Source organism: Marmota flaviventris, chromosome 9 (genome assembly GCF_047511675.1).
Source record: "Marmota flaviventris isolate mMarFla1 chromosome 9, mMarFla1.hap1, whole genome shotgun sequence".
NCBI classification, from domain to species: domain Eukaryota; kingdom Metazoa; phylum Chordata; class Mammalia; order Rodentia; family Sciuridae; genus Marmota; species Marmota flaviventris.
Genome location: NC_092506.1, coordinates 73,331,982 through 73,350,037, shown reverse-complemented (window position 1 = coordinate 73,350,037; position 18,056 = coordinate 73,331,982). Strand labels below are relative to the sequence as shown.

The 18,056-nt window shown below is 35.3% G+C and overlaps 1 protein-coding gene and 1 pseudogene across 1 annotated transcript in view; both read right to left on the bottom strand.

The window, feature by feature from the left end:
* The window catches only part of Ccdc83 (coiled-coil domain containing 83), a 55,586-nt gene that overhangs the window by 6,863 nt on the left and 30,667 nt on the right, over positions 1-18,056 (bottom strand). The window contains exons 5-8 of the mRNA XM_071616565.1: positions 16,335-16,502; positions 11,554-11,645; positions 8,992-9,060; positions 676-797 (exon numbers count right to left, since the gene is read on the bottom strand). Of these exons, the coding sequence (XP_071472666.1) occupies positions 676-797; positions 8,992-9,060; positions 11,554-11,645; positions 16,335-16,502 (451 nt within the window). The remainder of the gene's footprint in view (positions 1-675; positions 798-8,991; positions 9,061-11,553; positions 11,646-16,334; positions 16,503-18,056) is intronic.
* On the bottom strand, positions 6,529-6,959 carry LOC114098423 (ubiquitin-ribosomal protein eS31 fusion protein-like; annotated as a pseudogene).

The following is an 18,056-nucleotide window of genomic DNA, read 5'->3' as shown; positions in this document are numbered from 1 at the left end:
AAATAATAAAAGAATAAAATTTACTTTTGATTTTAATTTCATATTCTAGGGTCTCTTTTTTTGGTCAGGTAAGAAAAATTGCTAACTTAAAACACTAACTATATATATTATATACATACATACATACATACATACATATATATATTTGGTTTCTCTGGTACAAGAACAAATGTGACTTGGAATGCTAGTCTGTTTTCTTCACTTCCAAAGTAGTTTGACTATTTTGTCAGAGGAAATAATTCTGAGATAACCAGAAGGCCAGAACACTTCCAAAAAGCTTCGAGAAAGTTGGTTTTCCCCTCACCCCTCTCTGTGCTAACCCTACACCTCATACATTTTCTGCTGCTCTGTTTAATTCTACCTTTAATTCTTGACCATTTTTGTGGCTGTGTAGGCTTCTGAAGGTTGACAGTTGTGATATTCATGGTTGTGTTATTGTGACTATAATGCATTGGTAGAAAAAATAAGTCAAAGTTTACACTGTACCAATCAATGGTCAATAGTGATAATCCTATACCCTCATTGTGGCCATTTTGTGAGTTCTTCTCTTTTTGATTATTGCAATCTGACTGAAGCACTGAAAATTAAAATTATCTTTTAAAAAAACAGAACTTTTTTTACAGATGACAAATGTTTACCAAATGTTTACTTTCTAGATATGATAATGACTTTCACCTGGGTATTTTAAGATCCACAAGTCTACAGTTGAACAGTTGATCAATAAGCACCAAATTTTCTTCTTCCAGTTCTTGAATAATATTTTCTAATTCTTCAACTTCCTTCCTGTGAATTGCAATCTGTTGTCAGAAGAAGAGAATGGGTATTGGTACTTATTGATTTAGATCTATAAGGACTTCTATAGCAAATTTAATTCCTGAAAGTGCATGTGCCCAAGGAGTAGCTCTATCAGGTATTATTTATTGCTGGGTTTGCTTTATCCTTCCTCTGTAAGAAGGAATAGGTAGGACTCTTTTCTAGATCATTATCAGAAACTGTTTCATTGTTAGGTAGCTCTTACAGGAAGCAGAATTTGTTCTTTTCTTCCTTTAGAAATACTGCTGAATTTATATAAGAGCTAGAGGCAGAGATTAATAAGAAAAGAAGACTAGATGAAAATCTATCTAAGGGTAATTATAAACAATACAATGAAAACACTGGAGGGAAATGCTATATTATAGTATTAAAAAAAAAAAGATGAAGAAGCACAGACCTTTCTATTAGACCCCATAAAACAATTATGTTCTAAGTGCTGGGGTAGTTCTGGAAAATGGCAGGTAGATGAAATACTATTTGTTAATTCATTCATTCAATTTTTTATATGCCTACTATGTGCCAAAAACAATATTATGCTTTGGAAACAAATGAACAACAAGATAACAATAGCTTTCTTAGGATCTCTTAGCCTAGTGAGAAAATGGAGATAAAAATAGAAATCAATGTGATAAAACCATAATGGAAGCTGTCCTGCTGCTGTGGGAGGAGAGAGAGATGAACACTATTTCTGCCAGGTGTCCAGATAGGGAGAATTCATAGAAGAGATAATATCTAATCCCGATCTTGAAAGCCGAGTAGAGATCCCTCAGGCAGATGCAAGAAGTTGCTTTCTAGGTAGAAGGAACAACATATGCAAAGACACAGTTATTTTGATGTGGATACATGCAAAGTGGCAGCAGAGAGAAGCAGGAGAGGAAGTGGACAATCAGGGTCAAATAAAGCTATTGAGCCTGGGTTTTATCCTCTAGGTGATGGCAGGTAATGCTAGACACACCAAGCTTAGTTAATGTTAACTGAAGAAATAAAATATGAATAAAAGTTGGCAGTTCTGTTGATTGAGTTTTCATCAGTCCTTAAGAAGTATATTTTGGTAAATTTTGACTAAAGAAGGCTTGATAATGGTAAGAATATATCAAGGAGTGTTATTAGATAGAACCCCCAACTCACATCTCTGCCACTGAAAGCAGTTTGAGCAATATAGAAGAAGACCTATAGCAATATAAGTCTTCATGGGGAAGGATCAGAAAGATAGAAGAATTAGAACTAAGAGTATACAATAGAAAGTGGTAGGCTGATGAGGATAGTAGGAGGACAAATAGGAGACAGTAATGCAAGTTTGAGGGAATGAGTCGAAACAATGAAGGTGCAGAATTTAGATTCACTATTTCTTGTCAAAAGTTGCAGAGAATAGAACTCAGATGAGTACATGGAAGAAAATAACTAACACATTCTGCTTTGTCACTGGCATCTAATTGTATTTTAAAATCTTGAAGCATTTGATATATTTCCACATGCATAGTTCTATCACTCAAGTCATTTATTAAATATATAAAATCTTGTGTAGACAAGATTCTGAGCTATAAGTAGAAAGATACAAAGGTGAGTAAGTCATGTCTCCTTCCCTCAAGACAGTTTATAATCCCATAAACAAAATCACAAATAGTTATAAAGTAATACCAGTGTCACAGAAAAGGATCAAACACTGTTGGTGGCTTTGAGTTAAAAAGAAAAGCATATGTTATTTCCTGCATAAAACAATTTAGCAAAATCATTTAAATTCATAATACAAAATTACAAAGCCAGAGGTTGGTATTCAAGGATCTCATATGTTGAGAAATAATTAACTTGATTATAAGCTTGAATGCATTAAGGAGAAGTTTATGATTTTCAAATGTCAAAGAATAAGAAACAAATTAGAGTTAGATGTTGTAAGCAGAGAAAAATACTAGAACATTTGGAAATGTTTGACCTAAGGGCTTGGCATGTTTGGGAGGTAACACACATAGTTCTTGGTCTCTTTCCAAAGTTGGGAATGAGATCCTTTTTGGAGAGTTACATCCAGCTTTTCAGGCTAAAGATATCCACAATATCATCTTCCCCTTTAAAGTTCTCAGTAATGTTCTCATCAATTGCTGTCTCCCTCTCTGCCTTTTAAAATATTAGGAAAATTTAAACTGGTTCCTCTTCACAGTCATATAAGTACCTTTAGATTTCTGGGATAAGACAGTAAAAAGGAGGAAAAAGTGAAATACTACTTGTCCCCAAATACCTAAGAAATGTAAATAGAAATTAGAAATCAAGAAAGATAATTTAGTTAAAATTATTATATAAGTCAGGGACCTAGAAGATCTACTTAAGCTGATGTCTCTTCATACTTGACATTCTGATTGCTAACTTCCTAGAATTCCTCTGCCTCGTTTCTCTGGCTTTTCATTTGTTAAATTAGTCCAAGTTGTTAGAAAATTCCAATTCTCATTTTCCTCTTAAGTATGTTAAATAAAGGAAGATAATGAAAATCGTGCAATAGAGCATCTCTGTATCCTTCTCAGAGATCTAAGGTTTTGGTTATTGTTGGAAAAATAGTTAACTGGAAAAATGTTTCCAGAAGTTCCATTATTAAATATCCTTTGTTACTCATTCTAAACTTTCCTCAAAGAAATTTACATACATTTTGTTCTGTTTCCAATTTTTAATTCTTATGATAATATTTATAACTGGAAATAGTTTTCATTAATCTTTTGAATAAATTTAATAATACTAAAATGAGTAATTATTGAACTAATGAGAAATTAAATCTATTGAATTGTCTTATAATGATTTGTCCTTTATTACCAACCTCTTTTTGTTGGTGATTCAATTAAACTTGATATTTTTCTCTTTTATTTCCATTGAATTTTGAAAAGGAAAAAATATTTAAAAAGTAAAACAAAATTTGTGACTTTAGCAGAAAGAGCCAAGGCACCAATCCTTTCTTATCAAATATAAATTTTGTAGTAATTTTCCCTAAGCCTAAAATCTATAACATCTTATGAGTTGCATAATTATTATTATAGGATCATGCTGTTATATTTTAAAAAATTGTAAGAACTAAATTTATCCCTAATATATTCTTTAATTATTAAGCCCACCTTGATTTATTTTTAAATTATTGATACCTTGCTTTAAACTGGAGAGTTATCCTGATGAGTTTTTGGGGATAGTATGAATTTCTATACACCACAATTTTATCTTTGTTTTATTTACTTATTTACTTGGTTACTAGGGATTGAACTACTGGATTACATCCCTAGTCCTTTTTATTTTTTATTTTGAAACATGATCTTGCTAAGTTCCCCAGGATGTTCTTGAACTTGGTTCAATCTAAACCAATCTCCTGCCTCGGCTTTCTGAGTAGCTAGGATTAGGCATGTGCCCGCACACCTGACTCACCATGACTTTATAAAGGAATTTTAAAGATAGGTGTAAGTACTATAGAAAGCATATAAATTGTTTTAATTCCTTGTTTCCTAGATTCACTAACTACCTGGTGAAATAGAGGATAAGGAAAAGGAAAGAGGAGAAGCTGACAGATGGTAGAAAAGGAAACATAGAAAAAGAAAATTTAAGGATGAATTTAGTAAGTCCTGCCATGGGTATGTTGAATTTGAAAGGCCTTTGGAATATCTACCTGGGAATATTTGGCAGACAAATACACATGTGGGTTCAGAGCTGAGAGTACACATAAGTTAGTGCTGAAGATATACATTCAAGAATCACGAAAGATTAGCTCACTAAAACCTGTGTGTAGTTTGAAGTGAATTTTCTCAAAAAGTACTGATTTTGGTTTTATAGACAATTAAACACAGGCTTGGTGGTTACCTTGTATGTAAAGGAAATTTCAGGGAACAGAAGGGCTAATGAAGCCCAAGTTACCACCATCTCCAGAATCCAGAAACACTCAGGCTGTTCAAGAGTTCAGTGAATCTGTTACCCACAAGGTAGAATCTAACCTGACTATATGCAAAGCAGGGCCTGACTGATTTCTGGAGAACATGCTTCCTGGCACCTCTGAACTGACTAGAGAACCTGTAATGGAGTGTTTTTAAGCAGAAGACTGACACAATCAGGTTTATGTTTTAGAAAGGTATCTCTAGGGTAGTGTGAAGAAGAAAGGGGAAGTGTCTAGTCCAGAGGGAAGAAAATCAGGTAAGATGCAATTGAAAGATCTGTGTAAAAGATAATGGATCTGTACTAGGGCAATGGAAAAAAAGGAAAGGCGAGGTGGTCACAAACCTGACCTGCTGGAATGAAGAGGCATTCTGCATATGGGAAGAGAAGAGGACATTTCTAAGGCACTCCCAAGTTTCTGGCTTGGGTAACTGGATAATGGTGGGATCCTCAACAAGGACAGATAGTATGAAGAGGGTGTTTGTGGCAAGGGGGAAGATGAATTCAATTTAGAGATTGGAGATGTCTGTGATGCATTTAGGTGGAGTTGCACAGCTGGTTGTGGATAATGTGATTTTGGGGCCTAGAAGTGAGAACAGTTTCAATCTGGATGCTTTTTAGGCCTGCAGAACAATTATCTCAAACATTTCTTCTGTGGTGTACTGGGAATTACATTGTTTCCTGTTTTTCTCTTGCTTAGCTTACAGTCTAGTTTTGCCGAAGTACATTGTTTAAGTAAATTCCTGAGGAAGATTGAGAAATAAATATTTTGAGCTCTTGCATTTCTGAAAACAGCTTTATTTTGCCCTTATCTAGCTTAGCTGAGTATAGAATACCAATTTGAAAATAATTTTCCATCTGCACTTTGCCACTGAAAAATCAAATGCCATTTGGTTCTTATTCCTTTGCAGTTAATTTCCTCTTCACCCCTTCAACCTTCTGCCAGAAACCTTTAGGATTTTCCTTTTGTTCTCGATGTTCTGAAAACTCTTGTCCTTTTCAGCACCCAGAAAATTTCTATTATTTCATTCACAATTTTCTTTCCTTTACTTTTTTATTTCTGGAATCGGTCCTTGGACATCTTACATTAGTACTCTATGTCTTATCCACCACCGTTTTTCTTTTTTTTTTTTTTTTTGCTATTGGGAATTGAACCCAGGGGCATTAACTACTGAGCAACATTCTCAGTCCCCTTTCATTTTTTGAGACAGGGTTGTGCTAAGTTGCTTAGGACCTCTATAAGTTGCTGAGGCTGCTCTTGAACTTGCAATCTTCCTACCTCAGCCTCCCAGTTGCTGGGACTACAGGTATGCACCATTGCACCTGGTTTGTCTTTCCTGTTATGAAAGATTGTTCTGTTTCCTACTTTATATTTGATTATTTTTGTCTTAAAGTATCTCATTTTCTAAATAAAATACATTATCAGATTTTTTTTAAGAGTAAAAAAAGATCTTTTTATTCCTTGAATTTTTTTCTACCTTTCTCAGGGACAGTTTTTATTGTGTTCTACTTTGTTAATGTTAGTTCATTTGGTTCTTCTCGTCTGTTGTGTTGGTTGTATTCATATGCTTAAAGGTCCTTGGTTGTTTATTCATATTTAAGAAAGGTTTGGGGGAATGAAGTGGATGTTCTCTATCACTGTGTTTTGAAGTCTGTTTTCATAACAGATTTTTCCTCTGAATGGGAGCATGGACTCAGGACTTAGTTTATGGAACATCAGGGTAGGTGGACTGATAAACTTTATTCTGGGATGAAAGGCAAGAATAGGATATTAGATTGTGAACTTTTTTTTTTTATTCGTTCATGTCTTTTATTAACTTATACACGTTATTTGCCTTCTGGGTTGTTGAAGCAGTAAGTCAGACAGTACCTGCCATAATAAAGTCTGTCAAAGTAGCTGGCCATAAGAACCCAGCACCACCTTCACCCCTGGTGAAGGTGACTTATTTTGCCATTTTCATCCACCTTTCAGTATTTCAGGACAGCCAGCTGAACCTTTCTTCTCTTATGTTTATTATTCTTTTTCTTAGCACCACCACAAAGCCTTAGCCCAAGATGGAGGGTAGACTCCTTCTGAATGTTGTAGTCAGATAAATACACCCATCTTCCATTTGCTTACCAGAAAAGATTAGTTTTTGCTGATTGGGAGGAATTCCTTCCTTATCTTAGATCTTGGCTTTTACATTTTCTATAGTATCCAGTGGTTCAACCTCAAGCATGATGGTCTTCCCCATAAGGGTTTTTATGGAAATCTGCATCTCAGTGGCAATTCCTGGAAAGCTAGATTGCAGACTCTTAAATACCATGATAGGAAGAATTTTTTGCATAGAAATGTCTAATGTCTACATTAGAAACCTTAGCTGTTTTCAGATAATTCTCAGTGTTCTCAGAGGAGAGCCTTCAGTAGCAGGTCCTGGTGGATGCTTGCTGATGCAGATCATCGTGTAACTCTTGTTTTCTGCTTCAGTTCCCATCCCTACCATTCATAGTACACACAGACTCCAAGCAGAGAATCCCTCAGGTTTCCAGAAGCTGACTGAGTTTTGCACATTCTCTGTAGCACTCTTGTAACATCTGGACCAAATATTATCTTCCAGTTTTATTCAACATGCTTTCATATCTGCTTTTTGTCTTCCAGACCATTGTTGGAACATCACTTTCGAAAGGATCTTTTTTGTATTTCTAGCGTTTCATTTCCTGGACCCTCAGGAAAGACAGGATGTAGTATATCACCTTTTTTAAAATTGTAGATGGACACAATACCTTTTTATTTTATTCATTTATTATTATTTTTTAATGCCATGCTGAGGATTGAACCCAGTGCTTCACACATGCCAGGCAAGTGCTCTTACCACTGAGCTACAACTCTAGCCCATATCATCTTAAACCACAACATAAACAATTTACAAAGGTTTTCACATAACTTTTCCTTCATCCAGGATCTCAGCCATATATGTAATTCATCCTTCAATAATGTGTCTATATTCATTAACATTCTTCATTCAATAGCTAATAAGCACAGATTATTTATCAGGTGCCATAGATAGATAATTGAAAAAACAGCCGGCTCTATTTATTAAGGACACAAATGGGTAAACAGACAATTTCAACATATTTAACAAGAATTCAATAAAACCAAAGAACATTGGGGGAGGATCACTCAAGACTTCCTGAGGGAGTTAAAAATAATTCACAAGGAAATTGGTCATCAAAGTCTGTCCCTATGGGCTGGGGTTGTGGCTTAGTAGTAGAGTGCTCACCTAGCATGTGTGAGGCCCTGGGTTCGATCCTCAGCACCACATAAAAATAAATAAATAAAGATGTCCAACTACAACTTAAAAAAAAAATGCCTGTCCCTACAGGAAGAGTTAGTGTTTTCTAGGTAGATGAAAGTAAGGAGGTAATAGAGATAAGGGCAGAGGGACCAGCATGCACAATGTAAGGAAAACAGGACAGTACCTCAAAACACAGAATTATCCATCTCGAAATGTCAACAGTGTGGAGATTGAGAGATTCTGCTCTAGAAATCATCACATGACCACATCCAGAAAGAGCACTCCTGCTTGTAGCACTGATATAGGGAGACAGGTGGACAACTGAGTCTAAGGCAGCACACCTGGTTTCAGTAATTTCTATATGTTCTTAAGAAATGTGAAAAGGCCTAAAGATCAGGTTGAGTGAGGTATAGATGCTGCATTCTACAGGATCATCTTGAACAAAAAAAAAGGCTGAGCTATAGGTTTTGTGCCAGCCCAGTCCACTTCAGAAGTCACCAGTGCAGACAGAGGACCAGAGCAGTTCCTTCCCAGCAGGCAGGCAGGGAGAGCAAGGATCCAAAGGAAATCCCACAGATCTAAATTTTTTTCAGCAGTGTACCCACAAAAGGTCATGTATGGCCTTCTTTCCCATACATTCAGGGATCTTCTTGGAGAAGATCAGAGGGAATAAAGAAAATCTAAAAAACTGAACACTTGTCTAAAGGAAACCACATCATCCAAAAAAGGTGATTTAAATCAGAAGTCAGAATGCACCCAGGAGGAGACATGAAGAAACTATACAGATTTGAGTATACTGTGTGAATTGTAGCCCCCAAATTACTTCTGGTTATTACTGAGACTATGGTATTTGTTGAATAGCAACTTACTAAAAAGATTAGAATTTCACTTGATCTCAAATTCCATGCTTTTCCCATGACTTCATTTTACAATTAAATGTCATCTCCAGTTCAAGAAAAATAAATAAATAAATAAAGGAAAGAAAGAAAAAACTGTTTTGATGTATTCTACTCACCTCTTTTTTCAGCCAATCATTCTCCCAGATCTCTCGATAACTGTTTTTATCAATTAACTTTACAGCATTCTAAAAGAAAGTTTATGTTAACCAAGAGTTGCCATGTGATGATTCAGAGTTTTACCCAACGATGTCACACAGTCAGTCTAACTGATCATTCATTTTAAATTATATTTTGTAAGGATTTTTAGGAACATGTGAGAACTTTTGGTTCATTCATTTGTTCTTATCCTATTGTATTTTTGTTTTTGTTGATTTACATTGTCTGCTACAGGTGATTTGGAGAAATGAACAGTGTGTGGCTGTCATTCATGCTCCACATTTGAGATAGCTAACTTGCAGTGATCAAACACTCCATAGTCAGATATAATCCAATATATAGCAAAAGCATAAGTAAATGACACTTCTATATTTTAAATTAGAACAATTTCTACATGAGTAGTAACAATATACACATTTATAAACCTAATAACACTTAGTTTTAGGGATACTGGCTATTAGCTTGTCTCCTGAGAAAGATTTTGTGTAAAGAAACAGGAAAAGTCTTACTTCATCAGTACATTCATAAAATGCAATTTTTTTTCAAATACTTGGATTTTAAATTTCACCTGCAAAAATTTTATAATGGATGACACTGTATTTCTTTGTAAGATGATTTTAAATGAAGATCATGATATAAATTCAATATTCAGTAACTGAAGGGCAGAATCAAAAGAAGAGTTTTTTTTTTTTTTTTTTGTACTGGGGATTGAACCCAGAGGTGCTCTGCCACTGAGCCACATCGCCAGTTCCCGTCCTCACCACGTTTTCTTTGAGATAGTCTCACTAAGTTGATTAGGCTGGCCCCACGCTTATGATTCTCCTATTTCAACCTCCCAACTCTCACTGGGATAAGATGAGAAATTAAGAAAAATATTCTACAAAAAAGAAAAGAGAAAGATAGTCTAGATCATAAATATGGATAAAAATAGTTTAAAGGTATGTGAAGGGTAAGTTTTTCTGCTGTCTTTAGAGATGAAATATTTTCAATTAAAAAATCATTAAATCATGCTTATTAAATATGCCCTAGGAACCAGGAACTTTTATATTCCTATTATGATTCTAATTTCCTCCAATGTAAAATTTCATTTGAACAAAAGCAGGAAGTAGCTCTTGAGGTCAGATGACTAACAAGTTAATTCACTAACAATGAGGCAGTGGTTTCCACTTTGGCAATATATTATAATTATATTTCAAATGCTGTACATTTTGAAAAATCTGTGAACTCTGGTAATATCCCAGGTCAATAACATTAGCATCTCTGTGAGTGGGACCCGGGTACCAGGTTAGGTTAAAAAAGTTCCTCATGTGACACATCAATGTGTAGCTAAGTTTGCAAAGTCCTGTACAGAAAGGTGAACTGTATGGTAACATAGCCAGTTAAAATGAAAATGTAATTCAACCATGTTGAGTATTTAGCTGTATGTAGAAAAGAGAAAATGTATAGTGTGATCACCAATGATCTATCTGAAAGAAATCTCCTGAATTGATTGTGAGTTTTCCTACTTGTTCTGGGCAAGTCATGTTATTTTTATTTCTCTGTGCCTCAATCTCCTCCTCATCAGCTTCCTAGGCCTTGTAGGGTTGCTGAGAGACTTAAATGTAAAATGCTTAGAGAAGTATTTAGAACAGTTCTCATGATACATGCTTGAAGCTGTATGCTTGTTTGATCTACATATGTATTTTCAATCATCTTAACTATAGTCGGATAACTTAATGGTCAATTTCACTATTTACTCAGATTCAGTCACAAAGTGACCCAATTGCATGGGCAGACAAACTCTTGATCGGTTCTCCATAATCTTCTATATTTGTATAAATTAGTAAAAGTCATGCAATAGAGAGAGTACCATGGCAGAAACAACTGAACCAATGAAGATGCAACAAACAATAGCAACTGAAATTAAAAAGACCAAATGTTTGTGATTCTGAAGAAAGGATGTCCAAGATCTGTGCTGGACACTCCTTTACTGATTTAGGAGATAGTTTGTAGAAGGACTATGGAAAAATAAAAACTTAGATATTTAGTGTAAACAAAGAACATACATGATTGGAAATTATGTCTCAGAAAATGTTTTATATCCCAAACTTAAAGTGCCAGCAGTATAGAGTGTATTCTCCTGGGTTTGGATATGTAATAACTACCTTTCAGACAAATAATATTTCATTCTATTCTTCATCCAAAGGATTTATTTTAATGTTTTGTTGTAGTCATTATTATTATTATTATACTTTAAAAATAGCCAAAAAAGTAATTTATTTGCTTCTTGTGAGACATTAGGGTACTTAAATCATTTCATTCATTCCTCACATTATCTCTTTGAGATAAATATTATTATTTTCCCTATTTTATTAATTAGGAAACAGAAGCCCATAAAAATTAATAAACTTGGTTATAAATCCAGTAAGTGGTAGAATTGTTATTTAAACTCAAACTGCCTAACTTTAGAATGCAAGTTATTAACCACTATAATATAAGAAAAATTAAGGGGAAAGTTTTGTTTTAAGAAAATTGAAACATACCTGCGCAGCCCATTCCTTCTTTTGGTCCAGTAGCACCAAAGTTTCTCTGATTATTTTCTTTCTAGTATCTTCCAGAGTAATTTTATACTGTTCTTTAAACAGAAAATTATAAGCCTTAACAAGACTGCTCCTGGGTAAATCTATATGTTAGTAAATGTCACCTTCCATAATCCACATCTCTCCTTTCTACACATTTTTTTTCTCCTAAATTCTCAGAGAAAAATATTTTTTGAGGCAGGGTCTTGCTGTGGTTGATCTTTCATCTCAGTTTCCCAAATAGCGGGATTGATTATAGGCATGCATCACAGCACCTGGCTTCTTAGTACATTTTTACCAAAAATTCTACCTAACTAAATTTTCAATATTCCTGGCATGCATTTCCTGGGGCAGGGAAAAACAGAATGAGAAGCATTCTGAGCAGAAGGGGCATGAGAGGCAATAGACCTGATTCTATGTTGGGCTTACCAGAAGAAAGGACAGAGACAAGTGCAGGATTCTCTATCTATGTATTTTCTTATGGTCCTTAATGTCATTATTGAGAAAACAAAGAATCATTGAAGTTTAGACCTTAAAAGATGCTTAGAGATCCTTTAATTTAAAAACAAACAAACAAACAATATTTTTAAAGAAAATTAAGGTACCATGATATTAAGACTGCTTTTAGAGTGTGGAGAGGAATAATGCTGGATAAAAGGAGTTCAATTTGTTTGCTTTTTTCAACAATTATCAAGTTCTTCTATATGCCAGACACTATTGAAGGCATTGGGAATATTGCTGATTACTACAGACAAAACCCCTGTCCTTATGGCATGTACATTCTCATAGGAAAGGCACACCATAAAATAAAAAAAAACAAATATTATTTTAGGTGGTGATGTGTGTGATGAAGAGAAACTAAAAATCTCTTTCAGGTAGAATGATCAGAGAAAGCTTTCTTGAGGAGTTAACATCTGAGCAGATTCTTCAATAAAGTGATACAGTCAGCAATGTGAAATACAAGGGAACTGTACTACTCCAGATGAGTTAACATAACAGTAATCAAAATTGTGTTTTTTATAACATCAAAGTTATATGTCCCCTATCTTCATTTATAACATATCCAAGATAATTACTTAGATGTATTTTCCATATAAATAATGCTGAAAACTGTGTTTGCTAGATTTCTGGAAAGGCCCACAGAGGCCTATTTAACTTATTCTATAACTAAACATAAATATTGTACCAAGAGTGCTGTAGAACGTAACTGCCATTTAGGATATTGTTTCAATTCAAATTTTTCTTCACAGATCAAGGCTGTCAAAGCTGAATGCTTGGGATCTTATGCCATAGGGAAGCAGATCTGGAGGTCCAGTCTTCAAACAGACCAGGAACTAAATTAAGGTGGCTTCTAGGAAACTAGGGAGCTAGGCAAAAATTACTCAGTTCCCCCTATTAGCAGGAAGTAAAAATTTTCATCTCTTTCTATTACTGAATTCCTGGACACAATAGATATTGAAAAACATTTTGAAGAAAATTAAATTTGGCTAACTGCAAATCTTGGATGGGCAGTGATCTATGATTTCAGCACCAGGGTAGCAAATGATGCTCCTCAGGGGCAACTGGTGGAGAGGAAGGGGAAGCAAAGAGAGAAGAGAGCTTGCCCAAATTGTAGAGTGGCCAGAAAAATGGGTCCAGAGAGGGCCTCAAGACTTGGATAGAGTGTCTGACTGAGGCATGGTTCAAAACAAGAGAGTTCATGAGATTTGGAGAACTAATCTAACTTGTCATCTGGAAAATAAGAAATAGACATCTTTATTTTTCCTACACATGCTCATCTACCTGCATTTTTTCTTACTCTAATTTGAAGTAATTGCTTGATTATTTATTCCTTTCAACTTCATTTCCAATGGAATTTCTTTTTTTAATAACTTTTTTGGTTGTAGATAGACACAATACATTTATTGTTTGTTTGTTTATTTATTTATTTATTTTATGTGGTGCTAAGGATTGAACCCAGGGCCTCATATGTGTGAGGCAAGAGTTCCACAACTAAGCCACCACCCCAGCCCTGGAATTTCTTTTTTTTAATTTAAGCCCAAGCTCATCAGGTTAATATTATTTATTTATTTATTTGAATCGTAGGTCCAACAAAACAACAATCAACCTAAAAGTTGCAATGGAACAGGAGTTTAGCTGTAATGGATTTTAAAATCTTAACATCTGAAAGAAACCATAAAACCTGGACCTTTATAACATTAAATATGAACTATTTTGGGGCTAGGGTTGTGGCTCAGTGGGGTTGTGCAATGTGCTGGGTTCGATCCTCAGCACCACATGAAAATAAATAAAATAAAGGTATTGTGTCCAACTACAACTAAAAAAAAATTGAAAAAAATGAACTTTTTGCTGTAAATTATAAAAAATAGACTACCCAGAGCTATAGCTCTATTGCCACATTAATACTGAAGAAACAGTATTAACATTGATAACTGTTCCAAACCCCAGTTAACATTCTATGGACTGTTTTTCTTCTTAAAAACAATATAACCAGCACAAATTGTGAAAATCTATTATCTTTTGTGATTTGGATGATGCTTTCTGTAGCTGAGAGACAGTTACTAACCACTCATTTGTGAAGATAGCCAAAGAGAGTAAGGATATACAGAAGTCTCCTTTTCATAAAAGTTCGCGACACTGCAACTGGGAGCTTGGAAGATTATGACTTTGTGCTGTGAGACTCCTGGCTGCTCAGATGCTCAGTCTAATGTGGCTACTATTCAGAGGCTGAGTTTGAAACTTAGGTCTAACAAAACAACAATCAACCTAAAAGTTGCAATGGAACAGGAGTTTAGCTGTAATGGATTTTACAATCTTAACATCTGAAAGAAACCATAAAACCTGGACCTTAGTCCATGGGAAGCAAGAAGAAAATAGGGACAAGCCCACAAATCACACTGGTTAAAGCTTGTTCTGCATTGTTCTGACTTCCCTGTGGTATTTGGCTCTGCTTTGGTTTACTCCTCCATGCCTGCTGAGAGTTTTGTGCTCTGTCACTCACTTCTGGGCATGACACAACTTCATTGAGCTGATCCTCTCCTGGGTGGGGCCTCCTTTCAGTTTCCTCTGGAGAAACTGAGCAGAAGCAGTCAACTCTGCAGGCACAGTTGGTATTAGAGAGCCATCCCTGCCTCACTGGATCACAGAGCTAGGAGGCCTATTTGAAGGATGTGAGTTTAGTGTCTGATGCACCTAGGTTCAAAGATCCTTTTCCACTACTTACTAAGTATGTGAATTTGGTTAAGTCAATTAACTTCTCTCAGCCTCTTTTTTCACATCTTTAAAGTGGGCCCAATTAATCTGTAAGGAACTTAAAAGGATTACATGGAAAAGCAAAATTGGAACGGTGAATCATCTTGGAGAACACCTGGGGACTCTCATTTTATAGAGAAGGAAATTTTAAGACTCAAGGATATAATATTTATTTATTTATAAATGAACTTGAACCCAAGTCTTTTTGTTTGTTTTGTTTTTTTGTGGTGCTGGGGATTGAACCCAGGGTCTTGCGTATTGAACCCAAGTCTTTTAACTCACTCTTAGTATACAAAAAAGTTTTAAGGATCCCTGTCCTGTGCCCCTAGTAAAGTACAAAATACTCTGTGACTGTAATTACTTATCAGGGCTAAGTTTCTTTTTTCTTTTGGGGAAAAAACTAGTTTTGACCTATATATCACAGGATATACCAGTGCCTGTTTTCTATACCCAATCTCCCAACTCCTACTTCTGGCTAAATCTCATAAAAGTAGTCCTGAATACTTTTTCCCACCCCTACCCCTGTCAGGGATCATTGATGGCTACTAAATAAAGCAAGTTGGGACAGTTGACCAAAGAGTTTATTTTGGGGCTGACTAGCAATCCATGAGGAGTCATGGACAAAGGTCTTTGATTGTTTTTTAGTTAGGTAAATAAAGACACCTGGCTTCTCTTCAGAAGCTGGGCTGGAGAACACTGCAAGAATTAGTCCATGGGAAACAAGAAGAGAATATGGACAAGCCCACAGAGCAAATCAGGAGTGCCTCAAGAGGATAAATCACAAATCTTCAAAGATAAGGAGGAACCATCTGTTAAGCCACCACTGAACCAATGGCCTTCTGATTCTATATTCAATCAATGGAAGGAATGTCCTCCCATTCCTCAATGAAAGTGTCACATTCAACAAGCATGACCCATGGGAAGTCAAGCAATTTTATTTCCTTTCTTCCTTTAAAATTCATTGTATGAGGCTAGTGACTTCCTCTTGATAAAATATATGGCAATTTCTATGAAATTTTTGTTCCTTTGTGGTAATAAAAGGTCCTCTAATAAGAACTTAATATGTCCAGTGTACTGTAGTAAACAAAACATTCAGGTTCATTCAAAATGATGGCTATTCCTCTTTCCTTGCTTGGGACTGCTGTGTTTCCTCTGCCTTGAGCTCCCAAGCCTCCTATTTCAGGGCTGAAGCAAAGAGGGGAGCATGGTGAAGGGAAAGAGAGGTCTCACTTGACTGATACCTTCTCAAAACTCATGTTCATTTCCTGGTCCTAGCTGGATAGAGGCTGACGCCCTCTTTCATGGGAATGTTTTTATGGATGCCTCAGAGGACCACCTTCCCCATTCCATGAGATATTTCACTTGCATTCCCTTGATGCAGGTTGTGCTCATAGCAGAGATTCATGTAGAAGTACCCATTTTTTTTTCTTCCACCAAATATATATCCCCTAAAGGTCTTTTAATGAATTTGATCTAGCTTTGTTGGAACTGACCTGACATTTTCTCTGCATTCTCTTTAACTGTATTGATGTCATTTTGCAAGGATGTAATGAGTTTAGCATGTTGTTCACTCCCTACATTCTTGTACTCTTCCCAATATTCCTTTTCACTGAGTTTCTCAAGAAACAGTTTCTCAGCATTACCTATTTGTGTGCGCATATCTGTTGGAAAGAAAATCAAGATACCAAGTCATTTTTATTATCCTTGCAATAATATTTTGGAATCTGGTTTTATGAAGTTAAGGTCTGGCATTAAAATTCTGTTAACTTATAAATACTATTTTATGTATATAATTTTGGGAAATATAAACTTTAAACTATTGCTTATTCTTCCTGATTTAAAAGCCAAGTAACATTAGCTTCCAATTATAGAGTAGATGTGTGGTTTGGGTCTGTGATCAAAGGATATATATGCCTAGGAACCCATAAGTTTAAATAGTCCTGTGACGGCTTAACATGGGTCCTATTTTGTGCAATACATTATATCATATATATTCTCTATTTGTAGATTGTCATTTTTTCTGGCCATTATGCCTCTGGACAAAAGTGATTTCAACTTATGTCCTTTTCATGTCTTTGGCAGTCATTTTTATAAGTAAATTGTTTGTAAGTAAATGCACTAGTTTGAATTTCCCTTGTGTGAAATGATAGCATATGAAAGTCATGATAACATGTCTTTTCCTACTCTCCCACTTAGTAAGACTTTAGAGTGAAAAATGAGTTCCCCCAAATAAATATGCATAAATATCGAGCTGTTTTAAACATATAACATTTACTCTGGTGCACTTGCTAAACATGATATTTTATTCAGTCTTTAAACTTGAGTATAATACTGCTGAGTATTTGGAAGTGGGGTCCTAAGGATTGAACTCAGGGGAACTTTACCACTAAGCTACATCCCAGCCCTTTTTAACTTTTATTTTGAGACAAGGTCCCACTAAGTGGCCAAGGCTATACTTGTGATCCTCTTGCCTCAGTCTCTTGTGTCACTGAGATGACAGGCCTGTGCCGCCATTTCTTGCCTGAATATTTTTTAATAGGAAACATTATACAACACACAGTCCAATGAACTTAATGGGTGTTTGAATCATTACCACACACAACCTGTTTGACAGTTCCTTAAGGGTAAGACACATATTATTAATCTCTGTAAATAAAGCCCTTAGCACAGAGCCTGACAATTAGTTGGTACTCAATAAATGTTTTTGAGCAACTGAAGCATTCCAGTTAGACCAAAGGGATGTTCTAGGGTTCAGTGGTCTGAAAGGACTTTAGGCATGTTTTTTTCCATATATATATATATATATATATATATATATATATATATGATCATATATTTTAAAATCTCCTAACAAATAGTGCCTATTATTGTTATTTAATAATTATTACTACTATTATTACCCAGAGAGCAACTGTTCTCTCATTTGAGCAGACTGCAACTGTCTGAGCCCTATGCTACATTCAGCCCCTGAGTTGAAGGTTAGTAGCTGTCACTGAAGTATTGGAAAGAGGTAGAGGTAGTGGTTATTGTTTTACTTTCTTAAAACTCCTTTCCCTTCCCTTTTAGTAACACATACACAAACATACACAGATTTTTTAAAAAATCTGAGATCTGATAGCATGTAGGCCCTGCATAGAGTCAGCAGCACCCTGCCTTTTCTGTGGTTTGGTTATATGAAATGAAAAAATACCATTCCCTTTATGCTCAGACTAGTT